Below are 21,743 nucleotides of genomic sequence, written 5' to 3'. Positions count from 1 at the left end.
GGGTCTAGAAGCCCACCCGTTTAGCCCCCAGAGTAGGCTTGGCCTGAATCGAGCCCCGCCAAAAGTAAATGAGGAGGAAAAATATATATATTTTTTCAAACATCTTTCTTCAAGCTACTTTAAGAAACCTCTATCACTCCCCATAACACTCCTTCAAATGGCAAGAGGAGGCAAATGTCTGTCAAGAATAATTGAGACCGATGACTGAGCCTGAAGCTGTGTATGCTGTTCTGATGGTCAAGCTCAGTAGACCAAAAGTTTGGTTTCATTTTTTATTTCTTCTACTTTGTCTATGTCCAAAAAGTGTCTTCAGTGGATTAAGATGAAACTTATATATATTATTCACTGAAAAAAAGAGGAAATGAAGATAGCAACATAATTAGAATGGAGGTGAAATGGGATTAATTAAAACCAAAACGGTCTAGACATTAAGGAAGCCACTGCAGCAGCTTAAGCATATAATGTTATTTGGGGGCTCCTGGTTGCTAGTGGAAAAAGGTGTGAAATGGCACAGGAGATGGAAAGATGTGCCCTCAGCCACAGAGATGGCAAAGGGCTATTCACTTAGCCTTGTGGCTTTGTGGCAGCAGATCAGAGATGTGACGTCTCTTTCTATCTAGACTTGCTCCCAGGCATGTAGAACCACTGGAGGTGCTGTCTACATCTGGCCATTGAATCACTTCCTTTCAATGTCTTTTTTCCACGTCACTGTAATCAATTGGATCAGCCATGCAGCAATATAAATTAGCTATGATGGCAGTTAAAAACATTTTAATGTCCACATGGGAGCTGGCATTTCCCATACTTTGGACCTAACAGTCATTAGCAAAGTGACTAATAAAATTGACATACAGTCTTGGTAATCAAAATCGGGCACACTCTATAATTTCTTTTCTCCTTCTTTTTGTGACTTGGTTTGGGACTTTGCACACAGTGGGTGCTTAAGAAAGGCTGACTGACTAATCCAAAGCTAAGAAATTGCAAGTGATTTAATGTTCAGCCAGCTTTACCCTCAAATTGCCAAATAGAACAAAGATCCCATGACTAGTAAGAAGTGGTATAAAGCCACCAGGAGTCCTTCTGTAAAAGGAGCCCTTTAAAAAGTCTCAGGCGGGAAATGAAGAAAAGTAAACAAGGCTTTGCCTATGAGTCTCCTCTCTTGCATTCTCCTTCCAGTGCACAGTGACGTGTGGCCAGGGCCTCAGGTACCGTGTGGTCCTCTGCATCGACCATCGGGGAATGCACACCGGAGGCTGTAGCCCCAAAACCAAGCCCCACATAAAAGAGGAATGCATCATACCCACTCCCTGCTATAAACCCAAAGGTAACTTGACAGGGGCTCTGTAACCGGTCTTGTCATTGTTGTACGTATTCAGTACTGTTTTCAACTCCTTGGAATATAATTAAGTATCCCAAGTGTTCTTAGTAGCTATTCTTTGTAACTTAGACTCTACTAAATGGACTTAACTCTTTCTAAAAATCTTTCAAATGGTTTTGCTTGCACATTGTTTTTAAGCACTATGTATTGCTATAATTCTCTCCTGGTTCAGAAAGTTGATAGAAGACTGTTGCTGAAAAATATCAGATATATTTGCTCGAAAGGAGATATTATAGAAATATATGTCTGATTTACTATCCATATTGCTTGCTGTTAAAAACAAGGTGGTGACAGCTTCCCTGGTGGTGCAGTGGTTAAGAATCCGCCTGCCAATGCAGGGGACACGGGTTCAAGCCCTGGTCCAGGAAGATCCCACATGCAGATCTTTACCGAATTCAGCAGCTAAGCCCGTGCGCCACAACTACTGAGCCTGAGCTCTAGAGCCCGTGAGCCACAACTACTGAAGCCCACGTGCCTAGAGTCTGTGCTCTGCAACAAGAGAAGCCAGCACAATGAGAAGCCTGCGCATGCAACAAAGAGAAGTCCCTGCTCTCCGCAACTAGAGAAAGCCCACGTGCAGCAACGTGACCCAATGCAGCCAAAAATAAATACATAAAATAAATAAATTTAAAAAAACAAACAAACAAGGTGGTGAGGCTCATCAAGAAAAAAAGGGAGAGGGCCCAAATCAATAAAATCAGAAATGAAAAAGGATAAGTTACAGCTGACACCACAGAAATACAAAGGATCATAAGAGACCACTATGAGCAACTATACACCAATAAAGTGGACAATCTAGAAGAAATGGACAAATTCTTAGAAAGATACAATCTCCCAAGACTGAGCCAGGGAGAAGTAGAAAATACGAACAGACCAATCACAAGTACTGAAATTGAAACTGTGATTTAAAAACTCCCAACAAGCAAAAGTTCAGGACCAGATGGCTTCACAGGTGAATTCTACCAAACATTTAGAGAAGAGTTAACACCTATCCTTCTAAAAATATTCCAAAATATTGCAGAGGAAGGAACACTTCTGAACTCATTCTATGAGGCCACCATCAGCCTGATACCAAAACCAGACAAAGATATCACAAAGAAAGAAAATTACAGACCAGTATCACTGATGAACATAGATGCAGAAATCCTCAACAAAATGCTAGCAAACCAAATCCAACAATACATTAAAAGAACCATATACTGTGATCAAGTGGGATTATCCAAGGGAAGCAAGGATTTTTTAGTATCTGTAGATCAATCAAATCAATCAATGTGATACACCACATTAACAAATTGAAGAATAGAAAGCATATGGTTATCTCAATAGATGGAGAAAAAGCTTTTGATAAAATTCAACATCCATTTATGATAAAAACTCGTCAGAAAGTGAGCATAGTGGGGGAATACCTCAACATAATAAAGCCTATATGTGACAGGCCCACAGCTAACATCATACTCAATGGTGAAAAGCTGAAAGCATTTCCTCAAAGATCAGGAACAAGACCAGGATGCCCACTCTCGCCAGCTTTATTCAACATAGTTTTGGAAGTCCTAGTCACGGCAGTCAGAGAAGAAAAGGAAATAAAAGGAATCCAAATGGAAAAAGAAGAAGTAAAACTGTCCCTGTTTGCAGATAACATGATGCATTACATAGAAAATCCTAAAGACACTACCAGAAGACTACTAGAGTTCATCAATGAATTCGGTAAATTCACTAGATACAAAATTGACATACAGAAATCTGTTGCATTTATATACACTAATAACAAAATATCAGAAAGAGAAATTAAGGAAACAATTCCATTTACCATCGCATCAAAAAGAATAAAATACCTAGGAATAAACCTACCTAAGGAGACAAAAGACCTGTACTTCAAAAACTATAAGATGCTGATAAAAGAAATCGAAAACAACACAAACAGATGGAAAGATATACCATGTTCCTTGACTGGAAGAATAAATATTCTTAAAATGACCATACTGCCAAAGCTAATCCATAGATTCAATGCAATCCCTATCAAATTACCAATGGCATTTTTCACAGAACAGAAAATTCTAAAATTTGTATGGGAACACAAAAGACCCTGAACAGCCAAAACAATCTTGAGAAAGAAGAACGGAGCTGGAGAAATCAGGCTCCCTGACTTCAGACTATACTACAAAGCTACAGTCATCAAAAGAGTATGGTACTAGCACAAAAATAGACATACAGGTCAGTGGAACAGGATAGAAAGCCCAGAAATAAACCCACACAGTTATGGCCAATTAATCTATGACAAGGGAGGCAAGAATATACAATGGAGAAAAGACAGTCTCTTCAATAAAGTGGTGCTGGGAAAAGTGGATGGCTACATGTAAAGAATGAAGTTAGAACACTCTCTAACACCAAATCCAAAAATAAACTCAAAATGAAGTAAAGACCTAAATGTAAAACCAGATACTATAAAACTCCTAAAGGAAAACATAAGCAGAACACTCTTTGACATAAATAGTAGCAATATTTTTTTGGATCTGTCTCCTAGAGTAATAGAAATAAAAACGAAAATAAACAAATGGGACCTAATCAAACTTAAAAGCTTTCGCACAGCAAAGGACACCATTAACAAAATAAAAAGACAACCTATGGACTGGGAGAAAATAGCTGCAAACAATGCTACCTACAAGGGATTAATTTCCAAAATGTACAAACAGCTCATACAGCTTAATATCAAAAAGAGCAAACAACCCAATCAAAAAATGGGCAGAAGACTTAAATAGACATTTCCCCAAAGAAGACATACACAGGTGGCCAACAGGCATGTGAAAATATGCTCATCATCGCTAATTATTAGAGAAATGCAAATCAAAACTACAGTGATATACCACCTCACACCAGTCGGAATGGCCATCATCAAAAAATCTACACACAATAAATGCTGGAGAGGGTGTGGAGAAAAGGGAACCCTCTTGCACTGTTGGTGGAAATGTAAATTGATACAGCCACTATGGAGAACAGTATGGTGGTTCCTTAAAAAACTAAAAATAGAACTACCATATGACCCAGCAATCCCACTACTGGGCATATACCCTGAGAAAACCATAATTCAAAAAGAGTCATGTACCACAATGTTCATTGCAGCTCTATTTACAATAGCCAGGACATGGAAGCAACCTAAGTGTCCATCGACAAATGAGTTGATAAAGAAGATGTGGCACATATATACCATGGAATATTACTCAGCCATAAAAAGAAATGAAATTGAGTTATTTGTAGTGAGGTGGATGGACCTAGAGACTGTCATACAGAGTGAAGTAAGTCAGAAAGAGAAAAATAAATGCTGTATACTAACACATATATATGGAATCTAAAAAAAAAAAAAAAAGATTCTGAAAAACCTAGGGGCAGGACAGAATAAAGACGCAGACGTAGAGAATGGACTTGAGGACACGGGGAAGGGGAAGGGAAAGCTGGGACGAAGTGAGAGAGTGACATGGACTTATATATACTACCAAATGTAAAATAGATAGCTAGTGGGTAGCAGCCGCATAGCACAGGGAGATCAGCTCGGTGCTTTGTGACCACCTAGAGGGGTGGGATAGGGAGGGTGGGAGGGAGACGCAAGAGGGAGGAGATATGGGGATATATGTATATGTATAGCTGATTCACTTTGTTATACAGCAGAAACTAACACACCATTGTAAAGCAATTATACTCCAATAAAGGTGTTAAAAAATATATATATAGGAAGAAGTAGCCACTGATACAGCTGACAGAGTTCGGTTCAAAAAGACAGTAAAGTATTAAAAGCCTACTATTAGTACCAAGCTGAACTCTTCATTATATTTGAAAGACAGGGATGGTTCGAGCTGTCATAGACGGCTTCATTGACCGAGTCATTTATCTAGGGGAGGTGGCCTAGTTGTAAAATGATGTATGTATTTTCGGAACCATCTTCCTGGATTCAAAATGTTATCAAATCCTTTTGGCTTTGGCAGTTTTACATCAGTATTTCTCACTGGCTTTGTTTTCTGACCATAAACAATTGTTGTGCATAGAGGATAAGTGATGCCTCTAACTTAAAATAGTCCATTCTTTATTTGTTTGTCCTTTACCCAGCCACTTCAGAGAAAGAAAAGCAGTTTGTGGTTAACTATCAAGAATAAAATCTGGGGACTTCGCTGGTGGTCCAGTGGTTGAGACTTTGCCTTCCAGTGCGGGGGGTGTGGGTCTGATCCCTGGTCAGGGAGCTAAGATCCCACATGCCTCGGGGCCAAAACCCAAAACATAAAACAGAAGCAATATTGTAACAAATTCAATAAAGAGTTTAAAAATGGTCCATTAAAAAAAAAAAAAAGAATAAAATCTGGATTTTCACAACTAAGTAGTAAGTCTGGCTCTCTAAACATCATTAAAATACCATATAATCCTATGGTGTATGCATATATAGACATATTTCTTTCAGCTTTACAATTATTTGTTATAAAATGGTGATAGAGCTTCACTGGTTCATACTGTAAAGGCAAATATGCCTATAAATGACCCTAATAAATATGTCAGAATGGGAATCTTGGCAGTTACTTCTGTAGGAGCAGTTATTACCTCCCTCTTTCTTTTTCTCCTCCACATTTTTTTTCTAGGAAGTAGTTAGGAGGCTTGTTCTGAATTGTTTGGCCAAAGCTAAATAAATAGTTGAAGCAAGTCAAATTACGAGTTGTGGACCCTAAGTTGATCATATTCCAGTTGTCATAGAGCCTTGGGTTGGTATTGAATGAGTCAGATGCCTAAAGCAACATTTTGTGAATTTCAGAGTGTCAATTTTGTTTGTTTTTCACAGTATGGAACAGATCACACTTAGCCAAAAGGCAAAAGAAAAACAAGTTAGAATTTATGAAAGTATCACAATATAATCCATTGTACTTTGTGTTTGTTTTAAAAGGTAAATAGTGCTCTATCTTTTCAACAGGAAATGGAATCAAAGATACTTCGATGACTCTTTATACACATACTGAGCTCTAGAGTTATGATTTTCATAATAAAAAGACTTTCCTTTGCTAATCAACATAATAAAGGGGACTTATATGCAGAGACTAGTGTTATTAAACATTTTAAAATCTGATTTTCATTTTCTTCATATAACTATCATCAAAGGCAGAAATTTACCTAAAAACATAGTTGCAGTTATTGACATCATAACTTTTAGGTAGTACAACATCAAGAACTGGGGAGGAGAAAATGAAATTTTCCTGAAATCCTAAATTGGTTCTAACCTCTTCTCTTTTGTGTGCATGCACTTAATTCTCAGAAAAACTTCCGGTAGAGGCCAAGCTACCATGGTACAAACAAGCTCAAGAACTTGAAGAAGGAGCTGCTGTGTCAGAAGAGCCCTCGTAAGTTTTCAACCATGAGTTGTTCTGCTTTTGAAGCTGACTGGTTTAAAGAAAGCAGTGTCTTGCTGATTGTGGCTTTCATGGGTTCTGAGCTAAGTGTACTTCTCTTACCAAGGGTGGAATGAGGCTTTGGGGCTGTCATGTTGGAGATTTATCAGTTTCAAAGTGTTTCTCAAAATATGATTGCTCTCTAAATCTTTTCAGTTATGAACTAAGAAAATGAAAGTGTAGTGCCTACCCTCTTCTCCAAAATCTGGCCTCCTGTTTTCTTTTGCCAAGAGGCCAAAGGTGAGAAGGTCCAGGCTGCATCTGATGATGTAGCGTAGATTTGATGTGAAAGCCTAGGCAGCTTTTTATACTCGTTATCTCCCAGCTTTGCAGTATAGCCATTCACCAAAATGAAAGGGTAAGTGAAATATATCCGAGGTCAAAGGAAGCTTATTAGCTTTTCTTTTCCCTTTCTTGCTGGGCTTGGTATCAGATGGATACCAGGTCTTTGCCCCACTTGATCAAGGTCCCACACTGGCTCAGTTTGATCAAGGCCATGAAATCTGTAAGACCACTAGGCACAGATTTTCCAGATACTTCAGAAGAGGAAACAAGAAAGAGAGACAAACCTAGGTTGATTGATTAATTGACCAATAACTGTATATCGATTCTACTACAATACACTGATAGGCCTCTCTGCTGCATCATTTTTAAAAATACAGGAAAGCACTTTATTGATGAATTTCATCTATGACCAAAGCAGTTTCTCTGACTGATGATTTTCTAGATTAATTTATTTAATCCAAGTACTAGGCTCAGTGCTATGCATTGGTACCTAAGACATGTTATGTTACCCACCCTCCAAGAGCTCACAGTGTAGCATTCAGGATACAAAATGGTTTCCAAATTCAACCTGTAGTTTAAATTTTACTAAATATAATATATAAATTAAGATTATAATTTATATATTCAAAAGCAATTTAGAACCTCTTCTGAGTCATCCTGTTTGAATCTAAATCTGATATGGTTTGCCAGAACACAGATTGCGTTCTGAATCACACCCTAAACATCAAGAGATTGAAAAAGAAATCCAAAATACAGATTGGTAAAATGAACAAAGTTCATTTGTAAAAAAATGGCACTTGGTTTCACAGAAAAATGGTTTATATGTAAGGTAACACATTTCTTACTTAAAAGGACAAGAAGCAAAACATAGATTATTTCTGAATCATAAAGTTGCTACAGCATTTTGTTGCAACTTCTTTGAGAAAAGGCTTTAAGAAAAAGCAACTAGCCCCTGCAGAACTTTGGAGGAAAGGCAGTGGTTAAAGATACAGTGCAACTTTTATGTGACTATATAAAGGCTTAAAACTTTGTTTCTCTCCTGCCAGTACCTGGCTTGACAGACCTTCTTGCTGCTGGAGAGGAAGGAAGCAGTTCATTTTAGAGGGGTATTAACTCTTGAAGCCGCTAAGGGGTCCTATTTAAGACACGGAAAGATGCCATGTAATTGGAGCTTGTTACTCCTTATACGTATTCCTAGATTAAATACATTTACAGTCAGATAGGTATTATTTTACCTAAATAAACTCTGCTCTCCTGTACATTATATTTTGTCATTTGGTCTAAAGCGTAATTCTGGGAGTAATATTGCATTATGACCGATGTTAAATAATATAACAAAGTTTAAATTAGATCAAGACACCTTATACTAATAATTAAAAGTCTTTCTCTTTATTAGACACCCCTCAAATGAAAGCTGTAAGTAGAGTTTAATGCTTCTGCAGAAGCATTACATAGACCACATTCAACTGTATTTTGTAATGAGTGTTTTCCACTAAAATTCTGATTAAGATGCATTATGCGTAACTTTAATCTTAACAAAATCCCTAAAGTAGTTAAATACATAGTTTTAACCATTGAAACTATAGCCATATATTAGATTATTAAATTTTACTCTTGGTGTAATGGAATTGCCATCTTGGCATGATTAATCTGAATTGAAGTAGATTGTAATTGGAGTGCTAGTGCCGGGTAAAGGAAATGTACACTGTTATGCTCAGAACAATAATTACTTTTATACAAAAATGAAATAAATGACAGCTGTAGAATAATGTAATGAAAGGTATGTGGCTTCCACATTTTAATACACTTTACATGTTTACCGCATTGGACCCTAGGAAAGGTCCTACGTGTCACATTATTTTTTTTAATTGATTTTGAATTTTAAAAACATAATTTTGCAGGGTCTTAATCCTTTCTTTTTTATAAACCACACAGACTAGTTTCTGAATGTATGGAACAACCTATAATTACTCTCCATAGTATAATGAAAAAATGATACACTGTCAGCAAGTCTTTCCTTCCCCCCACCAAAGAGACTCACATTGCTTAAATTAAATAGTAATGTTTAGAAGCTGTGGTTGTCACTTCTGAACTAATACAGAGAAGCAAGAACAGTGGTCCAGGACTATTATCTCTTGCTTTGGCTCCAGTTAACATGGAGAGTTCTGTAATAAAACAGCAAATATCATTTACTTCCCCTTATGTAGAATAAAAATATTATCACCAGCCTGTCTCATTAAATACTATGGGAAAATCAGTAGCTTAAAGTCTTTAGTATATGGAGATACCATTATTGAATGTCAGATGCTTTTGGTAACCCCAAAATGAAAAAAAAAATTTTGGTTTTCACTGTAGCCAAAAATATGTTTGAAAGCAACCACTCTAAGACATGTTTAGAAGAAAACTATAGTAAAAGACTGAAAACTGAACTGCTAAGAAATAACTAAAACTTTATAGAACAGAAGTATGTTACATATTCTGCTAAACTAAATGCCATGCAGAAGATACAAATAACAGTTATTAGTCTCATAGAATAGCTGAAATAAATATCAATAGTGGGTCACATGATAGTAATGAACTTACTATTGATGAGATTCATCTTATGAAGCTGCAGCTTCATTTATAAATGCTTTTAGACATTGTTTTTTCCTCAGACCTGGTTTACTTACAGTGTATTTGATTCATATGGTACAGAGGTAGGAATATTGTGATGAGTATATTTTCTTGATCTGCAGAAAATGATTTCTTAACCCACTTGTGGGAGTCCTGCGCTCTAAACTGACTTTTCACTGGTGGCCATAATTTGCCTTTAATCCACACACATGTTTTTATCAGGTTTTCCTGACGACCTACATCAAGAATCTTTAAGCAGCTTTGTCTCTCTTAATTGGGCAGAACAACGTGAACAAGATCCAGCCCCAAACTGAGACTAAGGGATGGGGGGCTTTAGCTAGTGAAGCTGATAAAGCACAGACAACCTTATAAATTCACGCAGTAAAGTGAACTTGCTTCCAAGGATGTCAGCTGAGAAATCCATAGAAATCCCTGCTACACAATTAACATGGAAAGAATTATGGTTTGAGATAGACTTGTACAAAAAAATAAGATTCTGGGAGAGTTGCATTTTTCTGAGGGTAATAGCAGTGCCATGCTACCACTAGAAAGGGGGAAACGGGAGAGGGACTGACAGAATTCCCTTCTGCTGTTATTCAACCTATGTTTTTGAATTTGCCTCCAGCTGATGAGAGTAATGTTAGATTTAGGACACATCAGTGAAATGCCAGCTGGTTGCTTCCACTAACAAATATATGGAAGTAGCTTTCTAGGTATTTTTTAAACCCTCAAAATTTTACTTTGGTTTGGTGAGAGATCAGAACTGCATTGTGGTCATACAATTATACTCATTGATCAGATAGAAGCTAAAGAAATCACTGACTTGATTTCGCATCTCCTGCTTTTATACCTTCCTTTCAGTCTTTGTTGGGATGTGTGTATAAACAGCATGACCACTTCAAGCCAAGTACACAGCATGGCCACTTTGACAGCTTAATTTCTTGAGCAAAAATAAAACTATGGTGACTTCTAGGACCTGTCAAGACAGCTGTCTACTGCTACTGCGGTTAATCAGCTGGCCTTCTTAGAAAACCTAATCTGACTTGGAATAGGAAGAAAATTTTTCATTTTCTTAACTCCTTCAAGCCACTAACAAGCCACCCAGTGCCCTAGAAGGTGATGGCATGGGGGCTCTCGATGCCCTGCCTTTCTCTTTCTAGACTTTCTGCTCTCTGAATCAAGTCATCCCAGGGAGAGGAAGGTCGGACTAATTGGGCATCTAGGGAAGTCAGGTCCACCCCAGAGTGATTTCAGTTGCCAGGAGTTCTGCTTGGTTGGCTCAGAACAAGTGACGGGAGACAGGTGATTCCCTTGGGTACCACTTGACCAGCACCGCTATTTTAACTAGCCATCCCTCCATCAAACCCCAGCATACACCAGGTGGAGACCCCTAACGGTGCTGTCCTTTCAAAGGTGGGATTGGGTGGTCCTCTGTGCCTTGATCTTACACTTAAAAAATGTTGACTTATCTTATTAGATTTTTCGTGAACAGCCTTACTGCATGGTTAGGAAAACATTTTGGGGCTGCACCACAATACCCAAGTCTTAAATGTATTGCCACAAATAACCTTGGTGTGAGCCATATTAAAAAGGAAGATGAGGGAAAGCAAGTGGGCAGAAGGCAGAGGTAATATCTGGATGCCAGATGGCATCAGCTTAGTGATGGGGCTGATTCAATAAGAGGCAAAGGGAAATTCCTGTCATGCATCTGTGTGAACAGAACCCACAAGGAATTAAGATACAGACAGAAAAGCCAATAAGAGTCTCCATGGTGATCCTATAGTCATTAAATGGTTTGTTTACCTTGGTGAAAATAGTATTTAAATATATAATATTTATATAATATTTAAGCTATATGTTTATATTAGTCCATATTTATATCCAGTAAGTTGTCTGAGAATGTGGATGGCTTAACTCAGTGGTTAAGAATGTGAATTCATACTTTTTTAAAGTGGTTAGGACTGTTAATTGTGTGACACGTGATTTTATATTTTCCCCCAAAGGATATTTAGGGACTCAAACCTTGGTAATGGATCCAGATAGTTTTGCTGTTCATATCCTCAATACAAGGTACCTCAAGTACATTCTCTTTGTGAATCTCAGGCCACAGAACATAAAAAGAAACATCTTCTATATAAAGAGAAACAGATATATCTCTTAAGAATTAAGAGTCACCTAAGATCAAGAAATGTAAACACTATTTGCAGATCATTAAACCCTCAGAAAGGATGTTCAAGCATAACATGGCATTAGAGTTACGGGATAAAAAAGCACAAAAGCATTTAATTTTGATTTGGCACATGGTGGAGTGAAAGCCTCATACTGGCCAGACTGAATGAGTCCTTATCCCCATAACGATCATGACCTCTCTCTTTTCCAACTCCTTCCTTTCTGGTCTCCCTGTCTACCCAAATCATTTTTATCCCTTATATCCTCTGCAGAATGCTTAATATAAATTCTTTGGCTGATTATGTATTTTAAATAACACTGGACCTGCTAATTGTTCACACCTTCTGATGAAAGAAGCTGAATTCACTCTTTAAGTCACCTGCTCTGGGCCAGACTTTGTGTCAAGTGCAGGTACTGTACAAAAGAAACCCAATAGTCCCTGCCCTCAAGGAACCTTGAGTGCATGCTTACCACAGGCATGATAAGATTGTGAGCAAAGTATTGGCCAGTCATCCACAGACTGAACAAACAAGCCAGTCATTTTGAAGAAATGCCATTTGGTGTTTGGGTACGCACAGCACGATTGTGTTATTGATTTCACAAGGAGTGTAGGAGAATTATTTATTGAATTCCCAAACTCTCTCTACTACCCAATGTTCCTCTGAGCTACAATATCAGGATAGTTAAGCTAGTACATGGTAAAAATGCACAAATATGAGAAATGAGTGAAAGAAGAATGCAGTAGACACTGAAGGGGCTTGGTGGGGATATAAATGTAAACTGGGGGTTCGCAGATTATGATAGAATTTCTGTGTATCTGACTTTGACTCCAAAACTAGCACTTGAGGAAAGATCATTGTATCTTTTTATATAGCAAATGATCAGATATTTTGTATCAGTAGATGTACCTCACTAATCCTTGGTAGGTGTTGAAAATACGCTACTGAAACCACAGATAATTTCCTAAAATATGAAATTTTTTTCAGGTACATCAGGCTGCCAACTATGTGAGTTGGTGAGGGGGGTGAGTCTGTATATTTGTGTGCTCAAACAAGAATACAGCCCCGCTGGAATCAAAGTAAAAAGCACTTTAACTGTTGATCAAAGCTACATGCATGGTAGCAGCATGCACAGTGGTGAAAAGTGTGGGCTCCAGGGACGGACCTCCTGGGTGTGAATCATGGATCCCCCAACAGTAACAGGGAACCCTGACAAATCATTCAACCCCAGAGACCTTAATTTCCTCATTTGAGAAACGAACATAATGGTATCTATATCACAAGGCTATTTAGAGGATTAAGTTATGTGTAAAGTACCTGGTATGCAGAAAACTCTGTTTAGGTGTTAACTGTGGTTATGATTGGACCTTTTCCAGCATCATTCATGTTCTTAGAGAATATTTAAGAAAGTAAAATTGTATAATAATTACTCATTTACAAATGGAGAAATTGAGGCAGGTCTTATCTCTGTCTCATACACGTTGTATCATGTGACATGTGAGAGAACCACAAGTAACCACAAATAACCCCAAATTCAACTAGTGGTTCCCCAGCTAGCACCACCTTCCTGCGTCTCCTCTATACTTCTGAGGCTCTTTGAAGACTCACTTGTAAGCGGCACACTTTGAATTTAGCCAAGAATTTATCCTAAGGGACGAGGGTTAGTTACCTTTATTTGAACCAAAAGAAATCTATAGCAAATGGCAAAAATGAATAAGGAAAGTTTAGAAAATGCTCGGATGGAAAAGCATCCTCTCTCAACTCTGAGTTACGTCCAGTTGATACCCCAAGCTTGCTCCCAGCATTCACTGAGACAGAAAAATCAATAACAAATTCAAGAGAGCAGACAGAGCCATTTTTATGTAGTCATTAGAAAAGCCTTTCTTGCAAACCAAGAAGTTCTAAATTTGTCAGCCCCTCCTACTGTCTCCACTTAATGCTCAATCTGGAGCTACTTTCAGAACTAAATCTGAACTACTGCTCAGCTGAGCCCTAGAGAGTGGCAAAGACAAATTAATGGGATCCTTGTGTGCCAAAATACAGTATGGACCCTGTCACCACCAATATATGTTAAGTCCATTAAGGTCATTTTTAATGAACTGAACTTTTCTTTGGAAAGCTTTGCCAAACTTGTTGAATTAAGGGAAAGAAACCTTTACAAGATTGCAAGATAAACTAATTCCACTCCATGTGAAGAAGAAATGGTTCATGACAAGTATTCTGAGTTTACAATATTTTAGATTTTTATCCAAGTCAGAGAAAATAATATGCCTTAAAATCTACCTTCTTTTATTAAGCTAAGAACTCCAAATGCACTAATAGCGTTGTAAGCTATAATGGCATTTTAGTTCCTGGGGTATGGCTTTTTAAATCATCAGACTAGCCTTAAGGAAAACCAAAATTTTAAATCACGTTCTGTTCACATAGGTCAGAAAAGCAACGGAGAGAAAGATGGTCTGAAACGAGTGTCGTAGCCTCATTTTTCATTGGTGGAGAGTGCTTTGGCTCCATTTGTATCTGCTCATACAGTTAAGGGTCTATCTTCTCTTTTTCCCAAATCTCTGTGTGTAATGAGTTTTAAAGAGTGGGCTCCTCTAAACTAGGAACAATTCCATAATGCTCCAGAGTCTTCACTGTTGGGTGGCTGGTTGTATAATAAGGCAGTGTTAGACCAGAGTCATGTATAAATTACTGAAGACATCCTCTGTCTCAAAGCTGCCCCAAATCCTTTTATTCTATAAAGCAGCGTTTTTATTGAGATTTAACGTAAGTATGATAGACACAGAACTTAAACTTGTCTCAAGCTACATGATAACCCAAACCCCATCAAGATGAATCAAGGCCAGCACATACTGCCCAAAGGCAGCTATTAGAAATATAAATAAATAAGCCCATGATAGCTACTAAATCTGGGCACAATCACTTTTTGAAAGACCATAAGAAACTTTTAAAACAGGAAAATGGTTTCAGATTTTCCATGCCAATGCCTGGAACTTAAAAGTATGATTTAATTTCTTTGAAGTTTTAGGCTATTGCCTCTTTATCTAGCTTGGTTTCAACCTCTGGAGCCAAGAATAAGCCCAATATCAAATCACTCATAACATCAACCCTTACCCTCCTATTTACCCATTCACTTATTCATTTGGAAAGAAAATGTATTTTTGAGCACCTATTATGTGAAGTTCTACCTTCATGGAGGTTTGGTCTAATAAATGAGATAGTTATTCCATAAAGATTCACACTTGATTATCAAAAACTGATCACTGTTATAAGAAAATGAAGAGGTTCTGTCAGAGAGTCTGACAGGGGCCCCCAAAAGGTCTGGGAGTCCAGGAAGTCTTCTTTGAGAAGGGACATGTCAGCTGAGACCTGTAGGATGAGCGGAAGTTATTCTAAGCTGAGAGAAGGGAGGAGGGTTATCCAGGGAGTGATCCACACATGCCAGAACCTTGAGTCAGGAAAGAATTACACACATTTAAGCAAGTGAAGGAAGACTAGTGTGTCTGGAAGCTAGTGACTGTGCTGGGGGTGGGGAGAATTGTAGGAGATGAAGGTGGATAATGGCATAATATAAACCTGGGTAAGGAGTTTGGCTTTGTTTCTGGGTATAGCAGGAACAATGAAAAGGTTTATATTTTAAGAGCCCCCTGGCTACAGCATGAAGAAAGAATTATTAAGAGCTAACAGAGGAAGAAAACAGACCACTGGCTATTGTGGTAGTCCAGGAGAGAGCAGATGTTATCATCAATGATCTGGCTTACATGGCAGCCTTAGAGCCAGGACAATGAGGTGGTAAAGAGCATGGATTCTATAGTAAATGGCCATGATTTGAATCTTGAGTCTGCCATTTATTTAGCAGTATGACCTTGGGAATATCTGTGTCTCAATTTTATCATCTAGAAATTGGGATGAAAATATAACTGTTAAAATATAATTTATTTTTGTTAGATATATAATTTGTCAAAATATAATTTTCAGAAAGGTAAAATCGTGATTTATAAATATAAAATGAGCACATGTCAAACTTTTTATTTAACTCATGAATTATGACAGAACCAATAAGATGTTAAAACTAGTTCTAATGTGAACTGGATTTAGAAGAGTTTATATTTTCTATCAGACAAAATTATTTGCATTGACATGAACAGAAAAATAAGTTCCATCGCTATGAACGAGAAACATCTACATCATCACTAGCTCTCTACAAGGAAACTTTCATCTCTATGGAGTTGCAAAACAGACTAGCCAAAGACAAAGACTCACACTTCCATAGAATTTGACAGCCCCTGAAAGTCTGCTAGTAGTCTTGTTTGTCCATTTCACAATGTTTCTGACAGTACCCATCTCCTAACAGTGTTATAATGAGCTAATATATAGAAATGCTTAAAACATATCAGTGAAAGTTAGCTATTATTGTTGTGGTTGTTGCTGTTATTATATCAAGGCGGTAGTAGTCGAGATGGAGAGAGGTAAATGAATTTCAGATATATTTTTGAGGGAGAATTAACAGAATTTGGGAATCGTTTCAAAGTGAGGAATTAGGGAAAATGAGGGGTCAAGAATAACTCCTAATTTTTCATGTGAGCAATTAGCTACCCAGTTGAATCATTTGCTGTGATGGAGAAGGTTGGAAGAGGAATCGGATGCTAAGAAAGGGAATCAAGAATTCCATTTTGGACACTTTAAGTTGGAGATAGCTTTGAAATATCCAAGTGAACATGTCAATCAGGAGAGATGTCAATGTGTACTGGTTAAGAGCATGAAACCTTACTAGGTGTGTGGCTTATATCTCAGTTTCCTCATCTGTATATTAAATGGAGATAATAATAATTCTTTTCTCATCAGGTTATTGTCAGGATTTAACAACATTTATTTATAAAGCACTTAGAAGTGAGGCTGGCACATAAGAAGCACTGCATAATTTTTTGATAAATGGATTGTGTTAAATTAATGTTTATTCCTTTCAAAGAGTAAAATGGCTTGCTATCCCAAATCTTACTTTAAAAAAAAGTTTCGATATGAAGCTTAGACAAAAGGTCTAGACTGGAGAGTAAATACTTAGAAGTTGCCTGTACTTTGGTGGCATTTGCAAACAAGAATCATTGGTGAGCACATCAGAAGACCGCACCAAACTGAGCCTTCAGGCACTGCAGTATTTAGAGTTTGAGGAGAGAAGGATCTAGAAAAGGAGCCTGAGAAGGAAGTGACCAGAAAAGAAAAACCTGGAAAGTTTGGTGTCATGTAAGTCAAGGAGAAAGTAATTCAAGAAAAAAGGCACAATCAGATGTGCTGGATGCTACCGGAAACAAGATAACTGAGCACTGGATTTGTTGGGAAGAGAAGACAATGTGGGACCAATACTCTTAAACATTTATTATCAACTGTCTTTTTCCTGGCTTTTCTCTTATTGTTAAAGAAGAACAACATCCTGATGGTCAAGAGGGTCCCTCCTTTAGTAAGATTCCTTCTAATATCTTTTTTTTAATTTATTTATTTTTTGGCTGCATTGGGTCTTAGTTGTGGCACGTGGGATCTTTCGTTGCGGCACGCGGGCTCTTCGTTATGGTGCATGGGCTCCAGAGCACATGGGCTCTGTAGTTGCAGCACATGGGCTCTCTAGTTGTGGTGCACAGGCTCAGTGGTTGCGGCACGCGGGCTTAGTTGGATTCTTAACCACTGGACCACCTGGGAAGTCCCATCCTTCTAATATCTTGTCTGGAACCATATTAGAGGAAGCTGGGTCAGACCTACAAGATGAGTTTAACAGAGTACTCATACATACGAGGTCCTAGGCTTTGAAAGAGCCCAGTCATCTCTGGCTCGTTGGAATTTGGAGAGAACTCTGATCTCCTGCAGCATTTCCTTCTAGTACAGAGTCTCCTTGAAAGGAAAATGTGCTCTTTAATGCAGTCAGCCTTTCTTCCCCCACTTCCAGCACTGAGCATTTCTGCAAGAAATCCATTGAGGCATTCTTGCCGAGGCCAGCTGCCTCTCAAAGAACCCAAAAGGGCATCACTATCATCAGAAAAAGAAGTCAACTGCTTGGAAAATGCCACTAAATATTGCTGTCCCAGGACTGCCTTAGAATGTTATGGAATTGGGTCCTTCCTTCACATCACTGGTTAGCAGCACTATACGGGGCAGTCACTGAATTTTTTTTTTTTTTTTTCAAATAATTGTATTGGTGACTGCATCAAAATTGTCATTTGTTTTGTCATCTTAATTTCTAGAACCATTCTATTCTTGGTTATACTACTAGGCACCTTACGGTGCTGAAGACCCTCACAACTCAGGCATGATACTTAAGGATGTGAGGAACCTATGAAAAAAAGTGGTGCTATTAGATGTTTTGTAGAGTGATGTCCTGGACACCTTTGCAAAATTTTGCTTGGAGACTTCAATATGCATTTCATAACCAGCATGAATTATTTGCAATTCCAGAGAGTTGTAAGCTAACAGCTGCAGTTGAGAAATATTTTCATAATTCCACATTCAGATCAAGTATCCTTGACTAAAGAGCTTTCACAATAAGTTAGATTCCCATTTATTTGGAATGATTTAGGTGTGGTTCTAAGTGAATGTAGAGGCATATTTTGTAGAGGCATTTTAATGCTTTAGATATATATATATATATATATATATATTTTAAAAGCTATAGAATTTATTTGTATTTCACAAGTTTTTCATGCACTTTCTTCATTTTTTTTAATAGTTCTATGAAATTTTATCACGGACATAGATTCATATAACAACCACCACAATCAGGATAAAAAACTGTTCCATCATCCCCCCTAAACTGTCACCTTCTCTCCCTTTATAACCACTTTCCCCACAAACCAAGCCCCTAATTGCTACAATGACAAAAGAATTCATAAATAAGTTTGATTTAAAAACACAATGTCAATGAATTAGGTGTATATATTCATTAATGAAATTGTCTAGCTTTGTGTTGAAAAGCCAGTGATTACTTCTCGTACAAACATGAAATGCAAAGCTAGCTATATTTTTAAATAATCATTTTAAGTTTGTCTTAGTATGATGGACTTTTTTTTTTTTTTTAGTATGATGGATTTTATAGGTAAATCACTTTAAAACTCCTAGAGTGATTCAGTTAGAGTTGCCTGCCCTTTGTAACATTCCAAAGGTTTTTTGTTTGTTTACTAGTTTGGAGGATTTTTTTTTTAAACATCTTTCCTTTTAATTTCATTGAGAGACATTGAATAAATAACTGAGTAGATGAAAGAATGTGTTTCCCTTTCCCTCTCCTAGTTCCTTTCCCACCCAGCAGCAATTATTTTTTTCTCATAGATCCAAATGCCTCTTCGATATAAATGCCCAAATGCCCAAATGCCCAGCTAGGTTTAAGTAACTGCACCTTTTCTTAAAGATTTTACTGTCTCAAAGATTGTCCAGAATCAGGAGAAGAGCCAACTCTTCAAAACTAAAGAAAAAGAATAGAGAAAGATTGAACTAAAAATAAGATGAGGTAATATGAAATACCATTTTTACCAATGACATATGATGATTTTTTGTCCCCAAATGACATATTTTTGTAAAAGACTTAATTCTTAATTTGGTATAGAATTACTTATACAGTATTTTATTTTTCCAATATACTCTTCTCCAGATCCCTCTGTGGCCACTGGTTAGGTGAGAAAATTTTAGAAAGGGAATAATCATGATTCTCATGTGAATATAAAATAAACATCTGTCAAAGATTGTATTTACCTCATTGATTAATGAAGAAACCAGGAATATGTTACAGCCAACTCAACGGAAATTTAAAAGAACCAAACATATTCAGGCAAATAAGAATAGTGAAATGAATTTACAAGTAGATGCAAAATGGGTCTATCCACAGGACAACCAATTGCATTCCATGAGACACAATTCATCTTCATTTCTATGGGAAAGAATCTCATGATCAATTTCCTGCAATTTAAAAGTTGTAAAATAACTCACAGTCAATGAAAGATTTTAAAATTTTATAATAACTAGGAACAGTGCACTGAACAGAATATTCAGTAATCTTTGGGGCCTCTTTTAAGTTTTTATAATTTTTTTCTACACTATTCAGTTCATTCCCTCCTCTCCCCTCACCCTAAAATCACCAAAAGAAAGAGGAAAAAGAAATGCACAACCCCTATCAACTTATAACTCAAATGTTATAAGATTGAAAACTAAACGAAAATTAAGTATTTCTAATGTGATTTTCTGCAAGTTTCAGTTTGCATTTTGAAACTAGAGAATGGGGTGAGGCTCGTAACAGCATCAAAATAACACAACTATAGAGCTACTATATTGTGCTACACTTATTTTGAGTAATCCCAATGATATTTTTTTTAACAAGCACTCATATGAAAGGAGGAGAGAGGAAAGGAAGAGGAGAAAAGAAAAAAAAATAGTAGGCCATGTGTGTATAAAACTAGAGCTAAGTCTGGCTAATATCTGCAGGAATGTGAGACTAACCAAGGGTGAATTGTTTCTCTTTAGCATCATATTAATAAAGTAATAGTTTTTATTATTTTAGTCCATGCTTCTGACTCCGTAATAGCCACTAATAAACTAAATCACTTCGGGATTTTACAAGTGAATTTGATTATCACTCTTTTCTATTTCATAATAGGGACTGTGGTAATACCTCTAATTAAAGGATAAGTATTTTGGTAGTGAAATGAACAATGAATCTTGCAAACAGAAGACCAGACAGAAACATAAATTACTTATTTGCCAGGGATCTGTTCGTTTGTTTGTTTTATCCTGGAGATGGGAAAACTAAATGCAGAAATCATATCAATCATTTCTGAAGCTCAAGCCCACCTTTGAAAGAACTCAACTTATCCAAGCCATTCTTCATTCATCTGGCAATAGTGCTGCTAACCAAAACAATTTTTAAATTACCCAAATTAAACTTCAATAATATATTGTACATCAAAACGATTAATATACTGATTTTTAAAAGACACGTTGACTGCATTTTAAAGGTCCCACTTTAAAGGTTCTAACTCAGCAAGAACTACTCAAGATGTGTCTTCTAAACATTGCAGTTAAACCTCCTAGCTCATATGACTGCCCTCTCACTGACCTTGCTCCCTCCCACTTGTGGCCAGAAAGCTCAAGATAGTAAATACAGAGTTGGGAGATCTAGGGATGTGGGGGAAGGTTTCACATGAAAAACAGTTATTATTCATTTGGCCGTTTGCACTATTAGATATTTTTCTTTTGAAATACAATCTCCTGCCTTCAGTGAGAGAGAATAGTATATCATCCAGTGTATGCACTAGAGATATTAGGATGACTGCCAAAAGACAGCACCACTTAAAGACCAAATTGTTCTTAATTGGTGTGAACTTGATGAAGACCTAAGGATAGTGGGTTGGGAGATAAGCCAGTAAGGCTATTTGACACTTGATAAGGTTCTAGCTTGGGAGACATAAAGTAGATTAACCCTAAGTATCCCGACAGTCAAAAATACACACATACACCCTCACACACATATTTCTTTACTTTTTTCATTTAGATGCTACTTTAAAGTAAACAAGTCTCAATCATTGCAACGAGTTGATGGGGCTTTGGTAGCACCCCTTTTCTACTTTGTGCGCTTTTGGTGTATCTTCCCGGTCCTAGAGAGAGAACAAATGCAGAGTGATTCATGTTATAGGCAAGGAGAGCTGAGGGTTTCATTTGTGCAGCCTCTATATTCTAGATTTCATCTGGGACTCACTTTTTATCTAGGAGATAATCCATAAAGAAATCAATTTAGCTACTTGTCATAAATTTATATATATAGGGGAAAGATGGAAACAGAGGTTATTGCAACAACAAAGACTCACAAACATGGCCCACAAAGACTAAAATCTTCCCTATCTGGCCCTGTACCGAAAA

General features: G+C 37.3%; 1 protein-coding gene across 3 annotated transcripts in view; it reads left to right on the top strand.

Moving 5' to 3' along the window:
- The window catches only part of ADAMTSL1 (ADAMTS like 1), a 755,395-nt gene that overhangs the window by 506,104 nt on the left and 227,548 nt on the right, over nucleotides 1-21,743 (top strand). For all 3 annotated transcript variants that reach the window (XM_059924671.1, XM_059924670.1, XM_059924669.1), the window contains 2 exons: nucleotides 1,177-1,324; nucleotides 6,660-6,744. In XM_059924671.1, the coding sequence (XP_059780654.1) occupies nucleotides 1,177-1,324; nucleotides 6,660-6,744 (233 nt within the window). The remainder of the gene's footprint in view (nucleotides 1-1,176; nucleotides 1,325-6,659; nucleotides 6,745-21,743) is intronic.

Source organism: Balaenoptera ricei, chromosome 6 (assembly GCF_028023285.1).
Source record: "Balaenoptera ricei isolate mBalRic1 chromosome 6, mBalRic1.hap2, whole genome shotgun sequence".
In the NCBI taxonomy this organism is placed as follows: Eukaryota; Metazoa; Chordata; class Mammalia; order Artiodactyla; family Balaenopteridae; genus Balaenoptera; species Balaenoptera ricei.
Note: the sequence above shows the minus strand (reverse complement) of the source record. Positions and strands in the feature narration are given on the sequence as shown.